Source organism: Pararge aegeria, chromosome 15 (assembly GCF_905163445.1).
Source record: "Pararge aegeria chromosome 15, ilParAegt1.1, whole genome shotgun sequence".
In the NCBI taxonomy this organism is placed as follows: Eukaryota; Metazoa; Arthropoda; class Insecta; order Lepidoptera; family Nymphalidae; genus Pararge; species Pararge aegeria.
In genome coordinates, this window is record NC_053194.1 from 14,974,393 (window position 1) to 14,992,121 (window position 17,729).

The window sequence follows — 17,729 nt, forward strand, 5'->3', positions numbered from 1 at the left end:
GCCGGGCATTGATGGGAATGATCACTGTAATCTTTTTTGTTTATTTCGTTTTCTACATATTTTAGAGGGTTCTTTTATTTTATGAATTTTTTTAATTTTTTTTTTTAATTAAGTATTTATAGTAGCGTATTTGTATGTTTATATGTTTGTATATATGTATGGAATATATTTTATATTTTTGTACATATCTTTAATATGTTATGTTTAGTATATACTATGTTTTATGTTTTTTTTTTTTTTATTTATTTTTTTATGTTAATTTAGTTTTAAGTCCTAATATTTAATTTTTTTTGTTGTACCACCTACTTATTTCTTATAACATTTTCTTGTATGCCTTTGGTTGCCTGGAAGAGATCGCTATTTAGCGATAAGGCCGCCAAATTGTACGTTCTACCTTATTGTGCTGTTGTATTTGTATCTCTGTAAATTTTCTCTGTGGTGTACAATAAAAGTGTATTAATTAATTAATTAATTAATTCATTCATTCATTCATTCATGCCTGAGAGTTCTCATAACGTCCATAACGTTTTGTAGTCACAGGCATTTGAATTAAATTTATTTGTTTGTATAGATGCAATAATTTACTCACGAACGTTTACATTAAATCATTGCCGACCAGCGTTGATGTCAGTCTATCCATGTAACAACAAGGGACTTCGTAAATTAATTAACTCTTATTAATTTTAATTGTACCACAGCGTAGCAGCCCAATATTGTTTTCATTACGGGAAGCTATAAATTATCGCTTTGAGTGAAAAATTGCTTAATTACTTAATGGCTGCGATGTAATGAGTGTACACGTTTTGTGCAGTACACTTAATACCGAACTTGGCAACCGTTGCTGCTACAGTAAGACTCTTTTATTTTTCATTTTAATTAAACTAAGGCCTACTTATGGCTTTAATAACTGGTAGATTTATATTATTAGCGCCAAAAAAATAAAGAAATGCTTAATTACTGACTGGCTAATGAGTGTACACGTTTTGTGTAGTAGGTACACATAATACCGAACTTGGCAACCGTTGCTGCTACAGTAAGAGTCTTTTATTTTTCATTTTAATTAAACTAAGGCTACTTTTATAACTTATATTTTTATTGGCGATAAAACGCCAATAAAAATAAAGAAAGCAGATTATATAATATGTACACTGAACACCTAACATGGCAAGCGAAACTGCTAGAATTAAAGAGTTTTTTATTTTTGTAATTTTAGTTTTGTTGTTTTTACTTGTATATTTAAGTTATTATCGCTCTCAGTGAGAAACGCTTAATTACTAATGCCTACGATGTAGTGAGTGCACTTACTAAGTATATGTTTTGTGCAGAAAAGTTAAAATAACATACTTGGCAAGCGACCAATCTTCTTCTTAATTATGGTTTTAATAACTGGTAACTTTAAATTACTATAGTAAAATGGCTTATTTTACGATAGTAATTTAATTATACTAGTAGCTACGATGTTATGAGTATTTTGTGAAGTACACCTAAAACAAAACTTGGCAAGCCACACTCATACTATACAAGAAAACGTTTTATTTAACTATTTGAATTTAACGTTTTTAACTTTTTTGTTTTTAGTTCGGAAAGCTAAAAAGCTAAAAAGCCTTAAGTGAAATTTGATTTAATACCTATTGGTGTATTTACAATGTAATAACTGTAAACTTAATATATTATGCGGTATTCATGAAAGTAAATACTATATCAAACTTGGCAAGCGACACTGCTTCTATAAAATTAGGTATTTATTCATGAATTTAAGCTCACGTGAAGGCGTACTTATTGTTTTCAGTACGGTAAGCTATAAACTATCGCTTTGAATGAAAAGTTTATTAATTACATACGAGATTCCATGTAATGAGTGTACACGTTTTGTGCAGTGCTCCATTAAAGTACACTTAATGCCAAACTTGGCAAGCTGCACTGCTATAGAATAAATTGGAATGAACCCAAAATGTAGGGCCTAGATTATTATCATAACCCTTAACATAGGGTGCATTTAAATTAGCCATCATGTACTGTGCGATAGTACGTCTGCAACGCGGATCCTTAGTATAAGTTAGGAATGCTTACTTATTCTGAGACACTACAAAATCATCTTACAGTATCATAGAGCTAATTAAACCTAGAATTCGTTTAAAAATTTAGTTTGTCCACATGTTTTTGTGCTATTAGGATTGCTTACTTTATTTTTTAAAGAAAAAGAGTACCTACCTTTATCCGGTTTTATCATCTTTATCAATTGCTTATAACAGTGCACTTAACTCTTCTCCGAATGGGAGGGGTCCCTCCCATTCTATCCCGTACTATCCCTTCGTGAAATGTTTTACATTATCGTTTCTGATTCGCACCGCAAGTATCATGAATGCCCTTCCAGCTTCCATTTTCCCCAGTACCAACAATATGAGTACCTTCAGATCAAGAGCGAAAAGGCATATTCTAGGCAAGCGCGCTCCACCTTAGGCTGCATCATCACTTACCGTCAGGTGTGATTGTATTCAAGCGCTAGCCTATATACATAAAAAAACACAGGACGCTGCTGTCCGTTCTCTGTTATATTCCCTTAATCGCCTCGTACTACCATTTTTATAGTTTATAGTTTTCAGGTAACCATACGTTATATATTTATATAGGTATTTATGTTATATATTTACATATTTATATATGTTGTATATGATTGTTAGTAGTATACATTAATTATGGGTAATTTCATGTTATTTGTATTTATATGTAATATATTTATATATATATATATATATATATATATATATATATATTATAGTTATATTTATATATATATATGTTTTATTTATATATTTGTATAACTTATAAATCTTATTTATTGCAGCACCTGCCTCTTTTCTATGTTTTTTCCTTTTACGCCATTGGTTGCCTAGACGAAATCGCTATGTAGCGATAAGGCCACCAAATTGTACTCTCTGGCTATGTATTTATATCTCTGTAACTAATTTTTTCTTTGGTATACAATAAAAGTGTATTCATTCATTCATTCATTCATTCATTCATATATTGAATGGACAATTTAAAACAGTTTTACTATAACCTATAACGATCTAAGTATGATTAATTGACAATGTAAAGACAAACGCCTTAATGCTAGGCCATAATTATAGCTTACTAGATATGCCCAGTGGCTTCGCCCGCGTAAATTTCAAGACGCAGCGTACATAGTATACACCTATAGTCACGCATGAGATTTTCGCGAAACATTTTTTCATCTGTCGTAAAACTTTTAATAAACCTTTATTAATAAAAAGTATCCTATATTATTTCTGATACCTCTAAGAATACGTGTACTAAGTTTCATGATGATCGGTTAAGTAGTTTTCGCGCGAAAGCGTAACAAACAAACTTACATTCACATTTATAATATTAGGAGGAAGCATTTATAACAGTGCTAGCTAGCAATCGATGAAATTCTATAAAAACACCGAAGGTTTTTATAGAATTTCATCAAAAAAACTGAATCTGACACAACGTGGGAAATTAAAGATTCTATCTCTGTAACCGACGGGACTTGCTTATTACTAAAGAGGACTGGAGTTTTATCTGCTCTAATTTCTATCCAAAAGGTTTAAGAATAGGGTGTATATTCAACTGAAGCGAATGTATCGTAGTAGCGTTTAGATGCGCTTAAAAATGTTACGTTCCATTTTATGTTTTTAATCTCGCCATTATTGGTGCTCTTTTTTCTAAACACATTTGCAAAACTTCGCTCTAATAAAGAAAGTTTATGTTGTTAGGTACGATATTTAATTAGAAGTTGTCCAGTTTGTAACAAAATTAGAAATTTAATTTCAACTTTTCGCTTATTATGTCTAAAGAGGTTTTTAATTTGTTGTTAACGCTGGAGAGTAGGTATATTTTGGAGATTATAGATTAATTAAGAATGATGCTTCCCGGAATTAAGAGCCCTATTCAACTTACGATGTCGCAGGCATTATTGGTTTGTTGAAGTATTTATTGCGATATAAAGTCGCAAAATATATAGAAGTTTCAGCTTCAGAAAGTAAATTCAGTGGGCAGGGACCCTGCTTTCCGAGTCCAAGGCAGTGCGTTCGTTTCCCATAACTGGAAAATGTTTGTGTGATGAACTTGAATGTTTTTCAGTATCCGAATATTATAAGTATTTTTGTATATAGTTCATATAAAATATTCAACAGTCATCTCAGTACCCATAACAGAAGCTACGCTTACTTTGGGGCTAGGTGGCGATGTGTGCATTGTTGGAGTTTATTTTTTTATTTATATAATAGTAACAGTAGAGCTTTTTGTGGCAGAGCTCATCTGTGGAATTACGCTATGTTTTTTTCTGCCGCCAAGCAGCAGTGATGTTCTGGTCTTACGGGCGTGTTTGCTGTTGTATTTAATGGCACATGACTCTTAAAAAATACGCCTCAGATTTATGGACATAGGCCACTTTGTACATTGTATACCTTTTTTTTTATAGTAGCTTGTTTAATCATATTCATTCTTTTTTTATTTACTTTATGTGGTGTGAACAATAAAAGTTCATTCATTCATTCATTAATTCTTTCTTTCTTTCATTTATTCATTCATTCTTATAATTTTTTATTAGTGTTTTTACCTACACTTGGAGGAATTATCAATTTTATAAATTTAAAATGCATATAAAAATTTTCGTAACCGACAGGATTGGAACGCTTGAGCGCTTCCACACACTAAGCTATGGCTCTCCTACCGTCGATGCCGAAATTAGTATAATATGCTAGTATATGTTTTAGTATATTAGTATATGCTATTAGGTTTCGATCTACTTTTACAATGGTCCATATTACAAGACTCGTTTAAAACAAGAGATGGCTTTTTTATATTTTTTGAATTTTTTATTAGTGTTTTTACCTACACTTGGAGGAATCATCAATTTTATAAATTTAAAAAATAAAAAAAATTGTCATTTTAAATTCTGTCGGGTCCGAAAATTTTTATATACATTTTAAATTTATAAAATTCTTTCATTCATTCATTATCAACCAATTACCGGCCAACTTCATAATGAGGTTGAGGCTTTAGTCCACCACGCTGGCCTTGTTCGGATTGGTAGACTTCACACTGTAACACGTCTTTGTGATTAGTCCCATAAAGACAGATTTCCTCACGATGTTTTTCCTCACCGTTACAGCAAGTGATATTTAAGTAATTGTTAAATTAAAAACGCACATAACTCCGAAAAGTTAAAGGAGCCTTTATTCCGCTTTTTGAGTATAAAGCTTCGATCAGCTGTGGAAAATGTTAAAGACTCTGTAAAGGAGAATTGAAAAAAAAAAAACAAAAAAATTTATTATTATGTTTTATTATTGAAATCAGAATAATTTACATTGTAAAAAATACACATACTCATTAATCGTTACGCTAAGGTTAACAGGTTTTGGCTTTATTTTACAATATTCAGATATTTTTGTATTATATATGCTATATTTTGTGTGTCTGGGGCACACCAAGCAAATGGTCTCGCGAGGCAAATGTTCGGCGCAACAGCTCGGCTGGTGTGGACTTGCCTCGTCCGAGTGCAACCATTAGCCACATTCTACTTGCATCGGAGCTCATGGTGCAAGTTTTCAAGTTAAAAAGTTATTATTTGGTATGACTTTTGGTCGTCCATATAAATAAATGACTTTTAGTTTTTTTTTTATCGTATGGCATTTTCTACGAATAAGCGGTTTAGATTATTGATATTATCTATAAAATGACTGATATACGAGTACATTGACGCCGAAGTAACGTTTGTTAACTTCAAAATTTGTATATTTATTTATATTAATTGCAATAAACGTTGGAAATGGGGTATGAAAAAATACACAGCATTTTAGATAGCAATTCGCTTACCTTTTCGCAATTTTTTTGTTTAGGTACCTATTATTTTTGATTTTAATCGTTTGTATTAAGTGTATGATATTCTTTTATCTTTTATGTTAGCGTCATACATAAGTAACAATTACCAAAGATTTGTATCTCACAGTAACACACGAGCTTTGCAAAGAAACCACGCGAGTTTATCCGCTTGGTGTGAACCTCGCTTTTTAAGTCAATGTATTTTCGAAATGTCTCTCAATACTTAATAACTTCAACGGCTTTTACGGTTTTTACAGACTGTTTAGTTAGATAACGGATTCATTTCAGTTTAATGTTTTCTTTTGTCTAAAAACATAATATTTCAAAAGACTTTTTATTTTCCATATTAATGTAAGACACTAATGAATGTGTTTAAATCTGTAATGCATATAGAAATAAAACTACCTAATGTACTTAATAATCAGTCCATACATTTAAACTCTTAATATAAAGTTAATGGATGTATGGATAAGGCTGACCGTACACTCGCTACTCTCTTTGCACAATAGCTAAAGCTACTATGGATCGCTAAATTGTCTATGAGTATTGTCTTGAGTTTGTTGAAATGTTAGCGATTTGCACTCACATTTAAATAAATGGCTAAGACGTTTAGACATGCACAAAGTTGCTTCGGCAAAAGTAGCCAATGTGTGGGCAGTGATATCATTTTGTGCTGGTAAGAAATAAAGCCTAGTTACTCTTTGGCATAAACAAGCTAAATATTTTTAAGGTTTGTCAACAGTTTATTATTATGAGTCTTAAAAATAATGTTCAATGCCAAAAATCTACATATTTGTAGTTGGTTGAAAAAAAAAAACTATTTTATTCCTAAATTTAAATTGATTATTTTGAATAAAACTTATAAAGTCACAGAAGGCTTTGATATTACAGTCACTTATCCTAAATACAGACTTACAAACTACTGCGATTTTTACACTTACAAGTATTAAAAATAAAAGCTGCATCTTTGGAGTCTTAACGCCCTAAAACAACGCTACTTTTTATTGATCAGGACTTGTTTAGGGAGACGTGGCACGTGTAGTCAATTAAAACGTAAGCATCTGCCTAAATATGTAAATATCGTTACTCGCAGCAATCGCGTCAAGCGTTTTTGTATTTACTGTTATGCTCGCCCCTCTCCTTACGTGACATGACACGCTGACGCTTAACGTAACGCTCAATGCCACGCTAATTATGACGCTGAATGCCGCGAATATGCGACTTACTCGACGCAACGTCTCTATGAACAAGCCCTTCTGTCACAAACTTGAAGACTTAAGCGATATGTATTTTTAACCATGAGATACTTTACTAATTGACTAACCACACGCGGGACTATTGTTTATTTGTTTAACATTAAAGTAAGTATTATTAACGTTGACCGACTTGTTCACAAAGAAAGCAGATGAGGTGGCTCTTAAAGTCTCCAATGACAAAATCATTTACACACTAACTAATATAATGATAATAAATAATTAATATATAAGAATTCATACATGATGAATCACGCAACTATCAAGTACAGATTGCTACAGTCACATAGTCTGTGTTAGCCCTTATTACACGAAAATATAATCGAACAAATACCTTAATCGATGGATATGCTCTGTTTTAATTTTATACAATGTGTTCACTGTAAAATGTGTGAGCGGACCTATTTGTCAAACTTATGTACAGTAACTAATTTATTTAGCCACATCTGTACTAAGAAAAGGGTATACTAAGATTTTATCCATAAAACTCAAGTATAATATTCCAGACGTACCCAGCTCCTCAGTCCTAACAACAACTTGTTGACAAATAATATTTAGTTATCAAACAAAAAGAATAAGTTTTTTTGTGTCAGAGCATATCCAATGTAATTTAAATTCGCGTGAAAAACAATTAGATATCGATTAAGAAAAATCTCACGTTTTCCACGTACTTATAATAAATAAATGATATATATATATTGATGTGATAAATTTAATTAAATTAGGTCATTATTATTATAACAATAATAAATAATTATTACGTAATACAATTCGGGTAACATAACGGTAATTATACAATTACAAATTGATAATTTCGAGATGCAAACACATCTGTCACATCCCATATTTTATCGCTCAACATCCGATACCGCGAAAGTCGTGATAATTATTATCATTTCGACGAAATTACGATTTTTGTACTGAATTTTGGGAAGAAATTAATTATAATGTATTTTAAAAGTGAATAGGGACGCTTTACTTTACTGTTTCTGTGTCTATACACGGTGAACTTTATTTGGGATATTGTGCTTTATAGTCACAGATTTAGATTCGTTTGTTATTCTTAACGTTTATTTAACTTACGTAGCTTACTAAAGAGTTTAATCAGTGTATACGAAAACTAATAAAACTTCGTTCCCACTGGTGCACTTTGCATATAATGGTCTGATGTGTAGGAGATATCTAAAAAACTTTCTGTAAATTTAAATTTGGTGGACCATTTTCAGTGGTCCTTAGATACCGCATGCTCTTACGGCGCATTTTATTGCACACCCACGTTTCATTTACAGCATGCTAATTTTATTGGTTGATAACTCACGTGTCATTTCCCGCAAGCAAGCTAATGACTACCAAATTACTTGATCGAAACACAGCATCCTGGGAAACGATCCAAGAAATTCACTAGTCAACATTTCATATTATTGCTAGGCTTTTTAAAAATCTCCCGCATTCCAAATGTGTTCCGTAAGAAGTCAAAAGGTTTTTGGAATGCACACTTTATGGCATGCTTTTGATACGTCGAATGCGTTTGTGTCGTGCTACAGCACAGACGCTAGCTGAACATGAAAACGCAACAATGTTGGCCCAACTTATTTATGCGACTTTATCGGAATTGGATGTCGACCACAAACACGCTTAACTAACATTTATAATTATTAGCATAATTGACAAACAGATACGAAAAATTAAAAAAAAAGCATTCATTAGATACAGCGGCAAACAATCAAAGTCTACCATTTATGGCCACTGTCCGCGCTTACCATCGCTTCGTAGACGCTTTCTCATTTTATTAACGCTTACTGTAAGCTTTCGTGCCACTTCTTTAATAGCTGTCCTTTTTTCATATAGTACATAGTCTCTTTTTCTGTTTTTAATCGCCAAAGGATTTTTCATTGCTGCTCTCGGTAATAAAAGTTTTATTTGATAAAGTTAAAACTACAAACAGTATGAAATCATAATAAAAATCGTGAAAATAATGTTCATACAGCAATTTGTTTAAAAATTTAGTTAGGAATTTAATAATCCACATACCCATTTCATTTAACAACTTTCCTTTACTTGGAAATTGTATATTGTTTTCATATCATATCGACAGGTATACTGTAAACTAATATAAAGAATAAAACATGGCGATCGGTAGTCGGAAACTAGTTTTGGTGTTAGCTTGTGGAGACACTTTTTTGTCTACAATCGCATGCATGCATGCGCTAATAAGGGCATTATCACACTGTCGATTTTTAAGCATGTTTTCTGTGAGAAGATTGTTCGAAGTGAATGCAGCGGCTACGCACTGAGATTGGCGTATTATAGCGGACATGAAAGCTGCGTTTCACTCACTCACACTCGTGTTTTCACTGTCACCGAGATTTTTACACACATGCAGTTAAGACGTTGTTTACATGCAACTAGTTTTTCTTACTCCCGCTTCTAGTTAGTTCGCAAATTTTCTAACCAAAAAGCATTCGCAAATCGCTAGTGTGATAATGCCTTAAAACGCGGATAAGCATCTATAAAGCGACGCTGGACAAGGGCACTCAAAACACCAACAGTCATCTCTTATTAAATTATTTTATACAGGAATTTTATCCAATATTTTTATACACACCACGAATTTACATTCAAGAACATCAGATTGAAAACACAAGAAAAACAAAAAAGGAATCGAAATCAAAATTTGATTGGACGGACAGAGATGCCAACGACAGAGATAGAATATAAATAATGTGGTAAAATATTGGCCATTAAAAAGAGACAAATGTAATTTCAAAAATGGAATCATGTTTAAAGTTTAAAGATGCGTTCATACTGGGACAATACTCGAACAAGACAAGAGTAACCTTTGAGAATTCCTGCCATCCATCTAAAGGGAAGCACTTAAAAAGATTTCAGAAAGGCTAAGTTCTACAACTTAGCCTTTTCAGTATAATACACCCAGGCAGACAACATTTTTTTGAAGTCACAATTGATTGAAGTGTTTTAAGAAAATAAGGTAATTTATGGTATAAAAAGGTTACTGTCCCTGTCTTTTGAATGGATCTTTTTTTTTATTTTAGTTAATTTCATCGCCTAAATAAGTATTATTTTTAAATTGATGACATTTTATTTCAGAATTATTATTTATCTTTATCTTTAGGACTTCAAGGTATGTCGAATGGGTGTTAAATTTATACTGCCTAAAGCAAAGCCCTCCGGTAAAGACTCGACGACGATCTTGCTCGATGGAATATTGACTTCTATGTTTGAGCACGCTTGCCTAAAACGGTTATTTAGTCTCGCCTTCAAGGTACTCAGGCTAAACGTGGCAGGAAAGTAATGTCGAGAGAGTTCAACTCTTCAGTGATATATTATATTGTCTTGTCATATTGCATTGTCCTGTGTAAACAAGCCTTACAAATAAATAGGGATTACGTGAGATTATTCCGCCAGTCCTCCCGCAGCGGCGGTGACGTGCAGTTGGTTGCGCACCACCGTGATTGTGCTGTAGGGGGGCAAGGGTTGCCACCGGGGCGTTGGCGACGGATGATCCTTCGTGTACGTAATGCAGAACCAACGCAGCCGCCGTCATTTCGGCACGGGCTCCATTCGCCCCATTCCGATACACGGCAGTCCAGCAGTCCTGTTTCCAAGGATAGTATATTTAAATGAAAAGGTAAGTAAAACAAAAGCACTAAGATTTTTATTAAAATAATATTGGCATATAATCATCAATCCATTACCGAGCCACTACAGGATACGCGTCTCCTATCAGAATGAGGAGAGTTGAAGGCCGCAGTCAACCATGCTGGCCAAATGCGGATTGATTGATTTCACACGCCTTTGAAAATGTTATGTAAAACTCTGAGGCATGCAGGATTCCTCAAAATGTTTTGCTTCATCGTAAATTCCAGAGTTATTTTAATTTTGGCCCGTTCCTTATTATTTCACTAGGTTAAGGACGTTGTTTGGACGCGGCTAAGTGGCCCTCGCTTTACTCGTTCTTTACCGTTTGCTGGAGCTTTTTAAAAAGTATTTACGTACGAGACCTTTCACTTATTGTAACCTAAATGTCTGTCTCTTTCTTTCTAGCGTATTATTAATATTAAGACTCTTTTCTGTATTAGTAGCCCGGAAGAGATAGCTACTCCGCTTGATTTTAATTTGTTTTACTTCTATGTCAATTCTTCGCTTCCGTCCTATTTAAACTAGACTAGTCCGTAGACTTTTACCCGCCTTTTTTCTTATTTATCGCCTTTTATTATTTGTTTATATATACATAGGAATTTATGTAAATATAAGCATGTAAAAGATATTACTGTTTCACCCATAGCCCACCTGACATCTCTAGGTCCTCTGCAGTTTGGTTGCCTGGCAGAGATCGCTTTTTAGCGATAAGGCTGCCAATTATACATCTTATTTTTATTGTGTAGTTTTATGTCGTTGTTGTATGTGTTTGTTGGTGTACAATAAAGTATACTTTCTCTCAGTAAAAGTGTATTCATTTCATTCCTACTTACTCGTTCTTTTCCGCTTTCTCCTCTCCGCCGGGTCGGTGCTGTCTCCACGCAGCTTGCGACGTCTTCTCGCTCGGTATCTGCGCGCGAGACTTCTTAATGCTGATCGCTCGCTTGCTGTAGGCCCAGATGTTGGCAGCTCATTTGCTGATCGGGGTTCTTCTGTCGTGGTTGTCGTGCTGTTTGTGCTCGGAACTCTGATGAAATTATTAATAACGTTAGTGTAAGTTAATGTAGCATGGATTAGAAAAGTTGCTGTGAGTAAATCCAGACTAATATTACAAATGTGATAGAGTAACTTTTGGTAGTTATGTATATCTGTCATATTTTGCTACAGTTCATAAACAAAATAAACTGAGCTAATTAAACTAAAACATAAGTAATTAAATATTAATTGTAATTATATAGCTTTAATGAAATTAATTGTAATTAATCAAAATCTGAATGTTATAAATTATTTTTAAGATAAGATTTGCATGCTTTTAAATGGGCTGAACATCGTTCTGTGTAACTTTTTGTAACATCTATAATTTGACATGATTTTTGCAAATAAATGAAATGATTTTAGTCGTGGACTAAACTTTGATGAAATTTGCACATGTAGCTTGGTGCCTAAAGATGAACACGGTATAGAACATAATCCTGGGAAAGTTGCTGGCCAAAGCGTATTGCTAGATTTAAAAAAATAACAATTTTTACATATGCATAGACGCTTAACTTATCTTGGTAAAAATTTGCATATATAAATAGTTTTCATCGTGGAGACTGCTAAGGTGAGACAGCAAATTAATCTTCAAAGTAAAATGAGTTTGAAGGTTCCCTAGCTTAAAAGTCTATTTTAGGGTAGTTGTAACAGTGTATTGCGTTATCAAAGTTGATCTGGGTAAGAGTAAGACTGGAATATATTCCAGTTCATATCTTTGACAGAAGAACTGTACAATTTTTTGGGTATCCCATTCTAAGACGTAAGGGGTGTCTCAATGTCAGATACAAAAGTTCTATGCCCTTCTAGCTGTGCAGAGGACAGTGAAGTGCGACTTGTTCATCCTCATTACAACGTCAGCTAGTATGATGCTTGTTTGCATGCTTACATTCTAAAGATTGTGAAACTGTGAAATTATGTTGAAAAAGAGCAATCTGCTGAGTTTCTTGCCGAACCAGCGAGGTTGACTGACGTTTCAAAAGTGCTTATAAACTAGGCCTACTTGAAACAAATCAATTTTATATTTGAGGTAAATTGCTATTGATATCCAGTGAAAACAACGTGGGCGTCAAAATTGATCCCTGTGGGATGGCAACATTAATTTGCATAGATTCGAAAAAAACTACTAATATTGCTGCTATTATAAAGGAACTTAAAAATTATAAGACAATTATGCTGAAAAATTGATATCTCTGTATCAGCTCATCTTCAGTACCAGTTCAATAAAAAACTGAGGAGATCTTAGTGGTATAGGTAATACCAAGGAGAACTACTGCAGCGCGAGGTGGAGGTTAGTTAATACTTACATAGAATAATAAGAATAGCCACTATCCGGTGTAGTCAAAGAGCCATCAGAGTGAATTCTTGGTGCTTCTGCCCGTTCTACTTCCTCAGCGATGGACAGAGCTCGGTTGCCGTCTAGCACATCTATACTGTTGTGGTTTAGTTTGTCGATCTGTAGAACGTCGTATCGTCGGTCGTCGCTGTCGCGGTGAAATACTTCGGAGAGCTCGTATTCGCGGAGCTAAAGGACAGAATAGAAAATTAAGAATATTAAAAAAAAAAAAAAAACTAATACATAATTAACATTTAATTTGACATTTAATTAAGGTTGTTTTTTTTAATATCCAATGAACCAAATTTGCACACTATTAATTTAGTAGAATGTTATGCTCTCTAAAATAACTATTTAACTCTTAATTTGTACACCACAATGAAGTTAGGAAAATAAAAAAAACAATAGAAATACAAAGACAGAAGTAGAATACAAAAGGCGGCCTTATCGCTTAGTAGCGATCTCTGCCAGGCAACCTTTGGATTAGGACAAGATGAGAGAGACTATATAACTATATTGTTTACCAACATCTTTATATTGTACAAACGTTCTTGCAAATAAATGATTATTATTATTATTATTCGTAAGTGTAAAATGAGAAGGTAAGTAAATAATTGTTATTTAATTGCTGTCAATTCATACAACATGTTCATATACTGCATCATTATCATAATTGTGATCATTATCAATCCATTACCAGTCCACTATAGGACACAGGTCTCCTCTTAGAATAAGAAGGGTATATTGAAGCCCTAGTCCACGCTGGCCAATTAGTGTAGAACTCTTACGTCTTGAACATTATGAAGAACTCTCAGATGAACTTCATAATGCAAAATAATGTAGGTACAAGGATATCCTTCACTGTGTATTTTAAAAATCGAATATCCCTCGAGTGATATTCGATTTTTAAAACGCACATAGATTCGAAAAGTAAGAGGTGCGTTCCGGGGATCAAGAAGATCAAAAGGCCGAAGTCCTAACCTCGATCTCCGCTTGCTAGCTATCACCGCTCCATATACTTTTATTTATTAGGTATTTAAATAAATAAATAAATATACTTCGACAATACACACATCGCCATCTAGAACAAAGTAAGCTTGTGTTACGGGTAATAAGATGACTGATGAATATTTTTATGAATAATATACATAAATACTAAAATATACAAAATAACACCCAGACACTGAAAAGCATTCATGTTCATCACACACACATTTTCCAACTGTGGGAATCGAACCTACAGCCTTGGACTCAGAAAGCAGTCGCCCACTGCGCCGATAACGTCAAATTCAAAATTTCTTTATTCATGTAGGCCTATCACAGGCACTTATGAAGCGTACATATATATTTGTTTACATAATTGTAAGGGGATGGTGATAACTTCGTTCGCCAACTTTAATCTAAAGCTACGAGGGTTCCAAACGCGCCCTGGTCTAAGAAGAGCCCACAACAAACTTAGCGAGGTAATTTTTTTTTTGTTATCACCATCTCCCAGTAAATTTATATTAAGCTAGAGCAATTAACACCCAAGCTTTTTTATCGTTTAAGTAATCCTTAATATTATAATAGGATTTTTCTGTAAGCTTACGTTTTATATAAACTTTGAACTTATTGAGAGACATTTCAAAGATTTAATTTGATTATTTGTTATAAAATAATAATCCCTACTAATAAGTTGTTTTTTTACGGTTTCACGCAATAACTACTTAACCGATCCTCATGAATTTTTGTACACATAATTTTGGAAGTGTTAGAAGTAATATAGAATACTTTTTATCCTGACATTAAGCTCGGTTCCTTTGGGCTAGGGGATGAGTGTTTGACGATTTTACACCATAACTCCGACAAATTAAAACCGATTTAAATAATTATTTTTTTACTATGGAGGTTATAATATGTGTTTAATTTTGCCCAAACTTTGTGAAGATCTGATGAATGTGGTTGGAGATAGAGACAGAACTCCTCAACGGACAGCAGCAGACCCCTCACTTAAGGCTTAGCGATACTGAATACTTTTTTTTTAGATTTACAAGTAAATATAATGCCACAATTAAAAACAAAATCAAACGCAGACGAAGTCGCGGGCAACAGCTAGTAATATATAAGCCGTCATTAAATCAAGTAATCGGATTGAAAATTGTTTAACTAGTAGTCTCAAGAGAAATCAAATATTCATTAGTCAATGCTAACATGACAGACGTTAATAGGTACAATAATTTAGTGCCTATCACCCGCCACTCCAATTTTAACAACATAACTAATTAAGTCAAACCCATTATTTACGTATTCCCATAGGTTACTATGATGTATAGAGTCGATGACAGGTAGAGCTATTTGTGACAGAGCTCGTCCGAGGAAATACTACTGTAATTCTTTCTACCGCCGTTGCTGTGTTCCGGTCTTAAAGGTGCAGTTGCCGATTTAGTTACAAGCAAATGAGGTTTAACACCTACACCTTTGCTTGATGGATACTGGGCTGTTGTCTCCGTGCATTCTCTGCAAAGTTTTGCACTATTTTCGATTTACCAACAGGTGTGCCATCTGCTTGGCTTAACAATTATTATTACAGTGAAAAATGTGATTTAAAGATACAATGGATATGGATTTAAAAGTATTAGCGTAATTCTCTTCGTCTTACCGATAGACGAAACTACGTGCGTTTTAAGTTATTTAAATATCACTTGCTTCAAAGGTGAGGAAACCTGCATGCCTGAGAGTTCTCCATAATGTTCTCAAGGCGTGTGGAATCCACCAAACCGCACTGGGCCAGCATGGTGGACTACGGCCTTAACCCCTTCTCCATTTTGGGAGGAGACCCGTGCCCTGTAGTTGGTCGGTAATGGGTTGACATGATGATAATGTTGAACCGATAGACTGCTAGCAGAACGATAGTCTGCTGTAGATTTTTTTTATATCTAAGCATAACTTATGTTATTTGGTTTAGCGGCTCGCTGCATTTCGTTTGATGTCCATTGTCCACTTAGCAGACCTAAAGTGCCTAAAGCAATATTATTAGCATTGTGTTTTCGTATTACACGTTGAATGCTAAAATATTCACGTTAATGCTAGTCAACTCATGTAAATAAATTATACAGAATTATTCCAATTCTAATAATAGCAGTTGCCCGTGAATTTATAATCGTAGAGTAAACTAAAAACGAGCCTAGATTACTCCTTGCAAAACTGAATCTGCCTGTCAAAAGTACAAAAAAGTGTATTTGAGTTATACTATGATTCAACATTCGCTTAAGAGCGTCATATGACCAGATTCAATTTCAGAACGTTTCTATATAAAACGCGACAATCACGATGTGGCCGCTCTCGTGTATTTTCTATTCCCAGCACGGCTATGGGCAGGACACAATAATCTCCCGGGGAAAGGATAAAAATTTATCTTCTCCCAGTTCTTCTCTCAGCTCTTCTCTCAGAGCACTGGCGCACGAGTGGAAATAGTATCTAAACTTATAATAGAACTGTAACTGGAAGATTTCTGTACATTTAATATATTTTTAGAATTTTGGGATGCTTTATAATCGATACTGAGTCCAAAACAGATTTTTATTTAATTTTTGTCTGTCTGTCTGTCTGTCTGTCTGTCCGGGCATCACGTGAAAACTACTGAACGGATTCAAATAAAATTTGGTATTTGGCGGAAGCTGATATTCCGGGTCAACTTATACGCTACTTTTTATCCCGATAAACAAGTAGATGGTTCGACTTTATTGATGTATTTCACCTGAGTGCAGTGGCGTGCATAGAGGGTATGCACAGGGTATGCAGATGATATGAAATGAAAAAAATCTCTAGTACGAGTTATAAAAAAATTAGGTATAGGCATTGTAAGAGTTTAAAAAAAGCCTATCCTTTAGATTTTATAACTCGTACTGGCGATTTTCTTCACTTTTAGCATCTCCATACCCTGTGCATACCCTCTATGCACGCCACTGCCTGAGTGTAACCTTTGTTTAAAAACTGAGCAACAAGACGTCCTACAAAGTGTTGTCCTGTATCCATAGCTGTGGGTTATGATAAATGTGTTGTTTAGCATTATTTCCCGGTAAAACCGGCAACCATTTTAATCGGACCGGAACACAGCAATCCTGCTTGTTGGCAGAAGTTATATCCGGATAAGTTACTAATTATTTTAAATATATTAAGACAAATACATACAATACACCAAAAACGCTTAACACACCGATACGGTTATATACGGAACAGCTTGTATATGGCATTCGCATTCCATTTGCTTACTTCTTCGAACTACGCAATGTGTTTTGATACTGTTTAATTAAGTTGCAAAATACCCTACCAACTATATATTTTCTCGCATACCTATGTTAATAAATAAATAAATAAATATACTACGACAATACACACAGCGCCATCTTCATCTCAAAATACTTATAATATACAGATAAACATATAGAAACTGAAAAACATTCATGTTCATCACACAAATATTTTCCAGTTGTGGAAATCGAACCCACGGCTTTCGACTCAGAAAGCAAAGTCGCTGCCTACTGCGTCAGTCGGCCGTCAAATACTGCGAGCATGATAACTGTTGTTTAGTTTTATTT

The 17,729-nt window shown here is 34.0% G+C and overlaps 1 protein-coding gene across 1 annotated transcript in view; it reads right to left on the reverse strand.

Annotated features, from left to right (window-relative positions):
- Nucleotides 1-10,289: 10,289 nt before the first annotated feature.
- Nucleotides 10,290-17,729, reverse strand: part of LOC120629871 (spondin-2) — an 80,631-nt gene continuing 73,191 nt past the window's right edge. Inside the window, exons 6-8 of the mRNA XM_039898944.1 lie at nt 13,124-13,341; nt 11,618-11,811; nt 10,290-10,740 (exon numbers count right to left, since the gene is read on the reverse strand). Coding sequence (XP_039754878.1) covers nt 10,529-10,740; nt 11,618-11,811; nt 13,124-13,341 — 624 coding nt within the window. The 3' untranslated portion in view covers nt 10,290-10,528. The remainder of the gene's footprint in view (nt 10,741-11,617; nt 11,812-13,123; nt 13,342-17,729) is intronic.